At 47.0% G+C, this 10,742-nt stretch overlaps 1 protein-coding gene across 1 annotated transcript in view; it reads right to left on the reverse strand.

Moving 5' to 3' along the window:
* The window catches only part of LOC119185228 (kinesin-like protein KIFC1), a 120,708-nt gene extending 115,578 nt beyond the window's left edge, over positions 1–5,130 (reverse strand). The window contains exon 1 of the mRNA XM_075869827.1: positions 4,957–5,130. Coding sequence (XP_075725942.1) covers positions 4,957–4,966 — 10 coding nt within the window. The 5' untranslated portion in view covers positions 4,967–5,130. The remainder of the gene's footprint in view (positions 1–4,956) is intronic.
* Positions 5,131–10,742: the final 5,612 nt, after the last annotated feature.

Raw genomic sequence — 10,742 nt, forward strand, 5'->3', positions numbered from 1 at the left:
TGATGAAGGTGGATTACTGTTCCAATTTATGTGAGGGAAGTTAAAATCCCCAAAGAACAATATCTGAGCGTTAATGTATTTTGTCGTGAGTGTGTTCAAGACGCAGCTAAGCTTTTCAATGAAGTCCGTATCTGTTCGCGGCGGGCGGTAGCATACACCAAGTAAGATAGTATGAGGAGAGGAACGGAAAAGTAGCCATAGTATTTCAAGATCACTGGGTGTATGAACAATGGTGCAAGGCAAGGTATCACTGACGGCAATGAGCACACCACCACCTCTGGAGTTCTGACGATCTTTGCGGAAAACATGAAAGCCTGGTAGGTCATCCATAACCTCTGCGTCGGATACGTCGGCAGTAAGCCATGTTTCGGTAAGTATTAACAAATTACACCCAGACGATAGGGCAATATTACATACAACGTCGCGTTTAGGAAGAAAACTCCGTATGTTAGTAAAAATTGCTGAAATAGCAGTGCTTGGGCGTATTGTTATCGAGCGCTGTGATGGCTGTCGATGATGTGGCAATTGCTATCTGATTTCTTTAACACGCTTCGCTGCGTCATCGTACATATACTTCGCGGATCCTATGTACAGGGTTTTATAACGTAGAGAAAAGGCGACAGCTTTCGCCTTTGCAAAAGCAAGAAGGTGTTTCCGGGCATTTTGTACTGCGCGGGAGTAGTCCTGACCAATTCTGCAGTTACTGCCTTTGAGCTTGGGTCCATTAGACAGGATTTTTTCTTTGGTTTTAAAGCGAGCAAATTTCGCAATTATGGGGCGGTTACGGCTAGTATTGTGGCGGCCGAGACGATGCGCACGCTCAATCTCGTCGGGATTCACAGTTAAGCCCAACTGATCTGAGCAAAGGCGAATGATTTTTTCTTCTATCTGAGAGGCAGATTCCGATGCGCCAGGGTCGGGAATACCGAAAAAGATTAGATTGTTGCGGCGGGCTCGATTTTCGGCGTCATCAATTCGTGCTTCTATGTCTGAGATTGCCTGGGTTGTCTCGGCAGTAGCAGACGTGATGGTTTTGACCTGTTGTTGCAGGGATTCGATGCGTTGACAGTGGCTCTCAACGATATTGATTCTTCTGCTAAGTTCAACCATCATGCTGCTATTTTCGGCGAGTTCGGTTTTTAAACCCTTCAGTTCGATTATTAGCTGTGATTGCCCTGCTGACAGTTTTTGCAATTCGGTTAGTATAGCGTTAGATTCCGGGCCGGGGTTAGTTTCAATGTCGCCTGACAGCAATAGCAAGGCACACGAGACATCAATACACTCTACAATAATGGATAACAAACACTGGGGGCTCGGCAGCAGTACCAGAAACAAGTCGCTCGATTTCTTAGCGTAAAGACTCAAAGGTCGACTAACCTGCATATTGAAAAGTAGCAGCTTGGGCAACTGTCCCGTGGCACAGCCGCCGAGCCCACAGTTGGGCGCGCGAGGGTGTCGCTCCTTTATAGCCGAAGTGGCGATTGATGTTGCTGACATAGGCGTATCCCAGGTGGCAATGGTGACGAAATCCGTGTCAGGGGCGGTTAGCTTATCATATGAGAAAGCAACCGATATACGGCCAATGCATGGTTCCACACAGGTTGAGGGTGCGTGCGGGATGGCCAGTATGGTAGCGGGCAGAGCTGCGCAGATCACTGCGATGGCGACGACCTGCATATTGAAAAGTAGCAGCTTGGGCAACTGTCCCGTGGCACAGCCGCCGAGCCCACAGTTGGGCGCGCGAGGGTGTCGCTCCTTTATAGCCGAAGTGGCGATTGATGTTGCTGACATAGGCGTATCCCAGGTGGCAATGGTGACGAAATCCGTGTCAGGGGCGGTTAGCTTATCATATGAGAAAGCAACCGATATACGGCCAATGCATGGTTCCACACAGGTTGAGGGTGCGTGCGGGATGGCCAGTATGGTAGCGGGCAGAGCTGCGCAGATCACTGCGATGGCGACGACCTGCATATTGAAAAGTAGCAGCTTGGGCAACTGTCCCGTGGCACAGCCGCCGAGCCCACTGAAGATGCGACTGTAGTCGCATCTTCAGTTCTTTCGAGAATGTCAAGCAGCAGAGAAGTGCAGCCTTCAGGTGTTCGTGCAGGTTGGGCATTGGTGGGTTAGCAAGAATATCTCCGACTTCGTTGGCGTAACGTGCGTCCAGGTGGGCGATGACAATCGTAGCTGGTCCGGTCTTGCGTGATGTGCGCCAAAGAGAACTGGGCCTCGACCTGGGCAAACCTTGGGCGAGTCAACCCAAATTGGCGGCAGCTTGACAGCAACACGCCAGGAAGCAGCGTGCCGGATAGTTTCCGTAGAAGCTCTAACGTCTTCAGTGGAGCTGGTAGGCAGGGCCTTGTTTGCGGAGGCGTTTTGAGATTGTTGCTGTTGCTGGGTCTTCAGTTCCTGTTGAAGTTGTTGCACTTCAAGGTGGAGAGTGGGGAGGGCTTCTTAATCGGCCATGGCCTTGCGGTTAGTTCATTATCTGGGTCACCAGATGTGTAAATTCCGGGTCGATGAAGGGTGGATCCCAACATAAAACGTAACGATCATTCATTAACATGGTAGTAGCAGTGGAGCAAGCATGCCGTCGCTACGCTTGAAAGGTTAGATAAACAATAAAAAACCAAGCTTGGTAGCTAGGGTTATATAGCCACCAGTGGTCACGTAAGCCTCCGGTGAAACTGCGATGGCACTGTCATTTATGGGAAGCGTGTTGCAGCAAGTGGCCATGTCACGCCAGGCTAATCAGTGAGGAGACAGAGGCTGCGCAGGTCTGTGAGCAGTGGTCCCCACATACTAATAAAACTGCAATTCATACTGTCAACTACACGGCGGACACAACTTTAGCAGCAGATTATTGTTGTGGCTGGACGTAATAATAATATGTGGGGTTTTACGTCCCTAAATAACAACATGATTACGAGGGACGCCATAGCGGAGGGCCCCTAAAGTTTTGACCATCTGGTGTTTGCACCGACTCTTGGAAAAAGGTCAACGAAGGGGACAAACTCTTCTGCCTTTGAATTCATGCACTGCCACAGCAACCCATTTAGTCGAGTTGTGGTTTATTGTCAATAAACTCTCTTTCTTTGCATTGACAGGCTCGATTTCCTTGAAGTGGCACAGAAACTCACAGCAACAGTGAGCTACATCGATGGCCCCATGATAATCACCTTCCCGTTTACGGATTCATCATGCTGACCTAGAGCTGCTCAGTGCAGAGATGAAACATGGAAGCCCTCAAGCTCGGATTGTGCGAGCATAACTGACAGAAGCTCCCATTGATGCGACTCCTTTAAAGTGCTGGAATTAACCGGACGCAGGGTAGTTTCCCCGAGGTATACATGTGCTTTCTGCACCACCCAGCACACAAACAGTCAAGCCTTTTTGCAATTTCTTCATTGTGAACAAGGGACCGTAGCGGTCCTGAAATGTCAATATATGTTTTTCTTTGGACAAGGCAAGTTCGAATTCTTCAGTATCTTTCGTTGACATCACAGTGTAACACACACACGCATGTTCATGCTGAGGGTGTTATGATTGATGTTCCTCATGGGTGGCACGCTCACAACTCAACAGTTGCACCAGCAAAGCATGCACGGCAGCAACAGCTACTGGCAGTAAAGAAAGTGTTATGTTTCACAGTGAGTTTTGAAAAAGTAATTGTTTCGGCCATCCTTTAGGATGGTTTGCATGGGAAGAAAACTACCCAAGAAAATGTGACTGGTAAAAAAAAAGAAAATGTGATCCACTCAATCTTATCCAAACAGCAGAATCGGAACCAGCTACTCAAGCAGTGTTAACAGTATACAAGTCCCAACTCTTGCTCTAGTTATGTCTGAATGTTTCGATAAACTGCATTTGAGGTTAAGTCCAGCATGTTGCCTCACAGTATGCATTTTTGTCACCATTTTTGCAGTTTCAAATATACTTTTGCTGCTGCACCCTTTAACTGTGGCTGGAGGAACGCCACGCACAATGCACTGAAATTATGCTGCTGCGCCTGCATAACTGGACGGAATAGGGGATGACTGAAGAGCATTTATTTGTAGACACGCAGGGCAACAGTCTCGTGGACGTTACCCTAGAGATCAATACGTTAACACGACCACGCAAACCTTACTCAACTCCTGCAAACTGTCCTCACATCCTGTTACACGGAAAGCTGCAGTGGAAGAATTATACTGCGTACGTAGTGCTAGCGTTGGCTACAATTACGTATGGAAGTAACAAGAGCCGTAATGATACTGAAGTATGCAGTTCTGCGCCAACCATATTGTAGGGCACAAATTCGCACTGTGCATGCCTGCACATGAGCGAGCAAGATGCGGTTATTCTTCGTAAACAGGCCTTCCTTTCGATCCCAGGTGCACAAGTGCTAAACAACAGTCCACGCAAATCAAATCACCATGAGGCCTCCTTAAAAATAATTTTGTCCCTTTCTCTAACGATTCATGCGCTGCCGTCCAGCTCTAAACTGGTTGCTTTGCGAGAGCAACCAAGCGACAACATTTTGAGTCGAGTGAGGCACGCATCTTAGCAACTACCACGGCAAAAGCTTAGCGCATGGTTGACTGGATGGGCATGGTATATGGTTACGAAAATTTGCAAGTCAGATGCTGACACACGAGTTATAGCACCGGAATAATAATATCCGGAGACGTCGCCCATAAACAAAACACTCGAAGAAAAAAGGTGTCCCCGTGTGCACGCCCCCGTAGCAAGGCAGTAACTAGGGGGGGTAAGGGGAGGAAGGGTGAGCGGGTTCTAACATTCCGCGAAGTTTTTGCATGCTGTAACATTTTCGAGCGATACTTAAGCACTCACTCCCCTTCACATCGACCACCAGTTGCCGAAGTTGACACATAAGCCCCTCCCGAAATAAATTCCTGGATACGGCCCTGCGTCATGGCAAATGCCTGCAAACATTATTGCGTCGTCCCAACTCACGCTGGCTCATCTCGTTGCCACCCAAGGACTTGCGTCGGTGCCTTCGTCGGTAAAAACGGTGCCACGCTTGGACCACAAGTGAAGCGAAAGAACACTGCACTGCACCGACGAACCAGCGGTAATTCAAATGCGGCACCGTTGTCAGCCGCTCAGGTCACGTGATAAGTATTTGTTGTTCCGATTGGTGGCACAGCCTAATCGCTCTCTGCCTACTTTTTGTGAGCTAGAATGGCTAGAACTACAATAATCTCCAAATGCGCAATAAAAAAACATGATTCGTCATGAGCCGAAGGTAAACAATTTTGTTTAATTTTGATAGTGCCAGTCTTGTTATCAACGAGGTTTGTCCCACTGATCTCCACGGAGATTAGTGGTTTGTCCTAAACCAACGCCTCCTCTAGATAGATGCCTGAGGAATGGCTCGCGCTCCCTGCGGAGTTGGCCTGCCTTCAGTTTTAAACAAGCTCCGCGCAGTGGCGCTCGCGACCGACAATAAAGACATTAGGTTCGAAGTCTAAGCAGGCTTTGAGAGAGGCAGTGAGCAAAATAGTAATCGATGGTGAAGTTCCCGATGGATGGAAACTCAGCAGGATGAGCATGATCTATAAAAGAAAAGGAAACAAAGCTGACATAAACAACTACCGTCCTATAACAGTGACATCAGTGGTCTACAGGCTGGCGATGCAGATTATAAAGGAAAGACTGCAGGTATGGATAGAGGATGAGGGGGTGCTGGGGGAACTGCAGAATGGGTTTCGGAAACACAGGAGGTTAAAAGACAATCTGTTCTCACTGACGCATTGCATCGAAATAGCAGAAAAGGAAAACAGGCCCCTGTGGCTAGCATTCTTGGATATCAAGGGAGCGTACGATAGCGTGGTTCAAGAGGAATTGTGGGGAATACTGGACACACTAGGCGTGGAACATGTAGTCACTAATCTTTTAAAAGGTATCTATAAAGGTAACAAGGTAGTTATAAAGTGGGAAAAAAGGGTATCGAAGCCTGCAGAGGTAAAACGGGGGCTTAGGCAGGGGTGCCCCCCTGTCACCCTTATTATTCATGATGTACCTACAAGGATTAGAGGCAAATTAGAAGGAAGTGGGCTGGGCTTCAACCTCTCTTTAGACAAACAAGAAAAACTTATTGATCAGGCACTACCAGCATTAATGTACGCAGATGATATAGTGCTAATGGCCAACAACAAGGAAGATTTGCAGAGATTGATGCACATCTGCGGTAATGAGGGAGATAGGTTAGATTTTAGATTCAGTACGTAAAAATCAGCAGTCATGATTTTCAATGACAACGAAGGTAGTGAGCTTAGAATATAGAAGGTCACGCTTGAGATAACAGATAAATACAAATATCTGGGCGTATGGATAAGCAATGGGACCGAGTACCTGAGGGAACACGAAATATACGTGACGACTAAAGGTAACAGGAATGCAGCAGTGATGAAAAATAGGGAACTGTGGAATTACAATAGGTATGATGTTGTGAGAGGAATATGGAAAGGGGTCATGGTTCCTGGGCTGACCTTCGGCAATGCGGTCTTGGGCATGAGATCAGAAGTTCAAGCAAGATTAGAAATTGAGCAACGTGGAATAGGTACGCTTGCTTTAGGAGCTCACGGGAATACACCAAATCAGGGAGTACAAGGTGATATGGGATGGACATCATTTGAGGGCAGGGAAGCTAGCAGCAAGATAAAATTTGAGAAGCGATTGAGAGAAATGAAGGAGGAGCGTTGGGCTAGGAAGGTTTTCAGCTACTTGTACATGAAGAATGTCGACACAAAATGGAGGAAGCGAACCAGGAAGTTGACTGGTAAATACATAGAAAGCAGCAGGTGGCCAAGCCAAAAAGAACTATCGGTTGAGAAGAAAGTGAAGGAAACGGAGACTGACATGTGGAAAATGGGCATGATTAAGAAGTCCGTACTAGAGATCTATCGAACTTTTAAGCAGGAAATTGCCAAGGAAAGGATCTATGATAATACTCGGGGTAGTTTTCTACTGTTTGAGGCAAGGACGGGAGTACTGCGAACCAATACATATCGGGCCAAGTACGAAGGGGTAGACACAGTATGCAGTGCGTGTGGAGAGGAAGAAGAAACTGCTGAACACTTGATAATGTTCTGTAAAGGGCTTCACCCTATAGTTCAGGATGATGGCGCAGAGTTTTTCAAAGCACTGGGGTTTTGGGACCGGGAGGGCAAAATAAACTTTAAGCGGGTAGACTTAACTAGAAGGAGGTTATCTGATTGGTGGCTAAAGTCAAGGCACGAGTGAAAATTAAACTCTTCACTGCAAAGTACGAATCCTCAAACTCACTTTTCAAGAAAAAAAAATAAATATAGTTTTAAGTTCATTAAGTATTACGGCTTGGTGGCGCTAGCCACCGCCCGATCTAAAGGGTACAGCCATATCCATCCATCCATCCATCATTCAACTGTCGCAACGCCCAGCTTCAGCGAGGTAGTGGTGGGGCAGGGAGGGAACAAAGCAGCCGGCGTCACAGGTGCAAGTAGCCCCCAGGTGCAGAACGCTCCAGCTGAAAAGTCACAGCATGTGATAATCGCCGGGGACTCGAATTTAAATCAGTGCACAGAAGCCATCAAAGAGAGGGTAAGAGGTGACAAGAGGGTTGCAGTAGGGGCGTTCCCAGGACGCAAACTGGAAGCAGTCATGAGGCAAGCGAGCGCACAGCTCAAAACGACAGCTGATAGACGAAACCTCGTGATAATTTCAGGCGGCTTAAACGATGTCCTAAATGAAAATGCTGCAGGACTAGCAGGCACACTGGCGAAAGGCGTCGATGACATGCGCGCCACTTCTCCTAAGGTACAGGTAGTGATATGCACGATACCGGAGGTACCAGTGTGTGATAGCAACCTGCAAAGAGCGGTGGTCAACGCAAACCAAAAGATATGGCGGATGAGTCGAGAGAAAGGCTTTGAGGTGGTGGAAATAAACAGAGAGGTGCATAGGTGGGGGGTTTTCAACGAGACAGAATTCACTTCGATTGATATGTGGGGTTTAACGTCCCAAAACCAGTATATGATTATGAGAGACGCCGTAGTGGAGGGCTCCGGAAATTTAGACCACCTGGGGTTCTTTAACGTGCACCCAAATCTGAGCACACGGGCCTACAACATTTCCGCCTCCATCGGAAATGCAGCCGCCGCAGCCGGGATTCGAACCCGCGCCCTGCGGGTCAGTAGCCGAGTACCTTAGCCACTAGACCACCGCGGCGGGGCGACAGAATTCACTTCGATGGGCGGCTAGGTCATGAGGTGGGTTGGCGACTTGCAGGATGCACAGTAGCTTTTTTGGGGGGCAAGCGAGCCCTTCGGGATGCAGGATAGCTAGTAACGAGGAAAACAACCAGGTAGACTCTTCGACAGGTGGTATGGACAGATACGATTCCAAAGTGGCACCAATGTCTAAGATAGGTAGAGTCCGGGGCATAAATAGACGTAGCCACGAGCGCCGAGCCAATTCAGACATAGGGTATATTAACATGCAGGGTGGTAGGAACAGGCTGAAGTGGGAAGAGATAGAAGAACAGCTAAGGGAAGAGAGGCCGATGGTATATGGTTTTGTAGAAACACATCTCAGGGACATGGAACAACCTCCGAACAATCCGGACTACGCGTGGGAATATTGTAATAGAACAGAAGGCAGCAGAAAGGGGGGTGGTATTGGGGCATTCATTCATAAAAGTACAGACTGGCAAAGGGTCAAGCAGGAGTGGAAGGAACATTTATGGCTAAAAGGGAAAGTGGCAGGTCAAATGACACTCCTTGGTTTCGTGTACTTGTGGACGGGAGCAAAGGCCAGAGAGGAAAACCAGACAATGGTAAAGTGTATATCAAAGGACATTCAGGAGTTAGGAAGAGAGTGCGAGATAATTATACTAGGAGACATGAATGCGCACATAGAAGATGGGTATACCGACCCGACAGGCAAATGATCATGGATATGTGTGAAAGGCTTGATTTGATCATTTGCAACAGTACCGAGAAGTGTGGAGGGCAAATAACATGGGAGGTAGGAAGGCTTCAGTCGACGATAGATTATGCACTGATGTCACATAGGATGCATGATAAGCTCAGGGGAATGCACATAGATGAAGGTGGCTCCAGAAGTCTGGGTAGCGATCACAAACGTATCAAGCTAAGTTTTGCAAGAGCAGTGAAAGTGGGAAGGAGACAAGATGAGCAACTACAGGAAAATTTTATCCAGAAAGGCAAATTGAAATAGCCACTAAACAAATTGAGAAAGTAATCACGGAGGATAATAAGACAGTGTGGACATACACGAATCTAATTAGACTCTTTGAACTAGAGCTTGCTAAGACGCGTGACAAGTCACCCCGGAAAAGAAGACACAAACCCAAAAGTTGGTGGGATGAGGAAGTTAAGAGAGCCATAGCAAAACGTCAGGAAGCCTTTAGGGAACACAGACATGCTAAGCAGCGGGGTGAACCGACAGATGATGTTGAAAGAAAATGGGCAACCTTTCTAAGCTGTAGAAGGAATGCATCCCTTCTGATCAATGAAAAGATTAGAAGGAAGGGAGCTCAGTGGCTGGCAGAAGTACATAAAAAAGATAGAAAGGCAGCTGCGAAATTTTGGAACCATCTAAACTCCCTAAGAAATGAGACGAGCCTAGAGCAGAGTTTTATAACTACAGCCCAAGGTGCCTGGCTTGAACGGGACGAAGCTATTGAATATATAAGAACAAGGGTGACAGAAAAATTTCAACAAAGAAGTACTTTATGCACCACAATAGACAAAGACGAATCAAGTGGTGCAATGGCTTCATTTTCACAACAAGAGTGGGAAAGGGCTGAGAAAAGGGTTCCTAGTAGTACATCAACAGGCCCAGATGGCATTCCAATTAGCCTGATAAAGACATTAGGTCCGAACACTAAGCAGGCTTTGAGAGAGGCAGTGAGCACAATAATAATCGATGGTGAAGTTCCTGATGGATGGAAACTTAGCAGGATGAGCATGATCTATAAAGGAAAGAAGGACAAAGCTGACATAAACAACTACCGTCCTATAACAGTGACATCAGTGGTCTACAGGCTGGCGATGCAGATTATAAATAAGGAAAGACTGCAGGCGTGGATAGAGGATGATGGCGTGCTGGGGGAACTGCAGAATGGGTTTCGGAAACACAGGAGGTTGGAAGACAATCTGTTCTCACTGACGCAGTGCATCGAAACAGCAGAAAAGGAACACAGGCCCCTGTGGCTAGCATTTTTGGATATCAAGGGAGCGTACGATAGCGTGGTTCAAGAGGAATTGTGGGTAATACTGGACACACTAGGCGTGGAACATGTAGTCACTAATCTTTTAAAGGGTATCTATAAAGGTAACAAGGTAGTTATAAAGTGGGAAAAACAGGTATCCAAGCCTGCAGAGGTAAAACGGGGGCTTAGGCAGGGATGTCCCCTGTCACCCTTATTATTCATGAAGTACCTACAAGGATTAGAGGCAAAATTAGAGGGAAGTGGACTGGGCTTCAACCTCTCTTTAGTCAAACAAGGAAAACTTATTGATCAGGCACTACCAGCATTAATGTACGCAGATGATATAGTGCTAATGGCCAACAACAAGGAAGATTTGCAGAGATTGATGCACATCTGCGGTAATGAGGGAGATAGGTTAGATTTTAGATTCAGTACGTAAAAATCAGCAGTCATGATTTTCAATGACAACGAAGGTAGTGAGCTTAGAATACAGGAGGTCACGCTTGAGATAACAGATAAATAC

This window comes from Rhipicephalus microplus, chromosome 7 (assembly GCF_043290135.1).
Source record: "Rhipicephalus microplus isolate Deutch F79 chromosome 7, USDA_Rmic, whole genome shotgun sequence".
Classification (NCBI taxonomy): domain Eukaryota; kingdom Metazoa; phylum Arthropoda; class Arachnida; order Ixodida; family Ixodidae; genus Rhipicephalus; species Rhipicephalus microplus.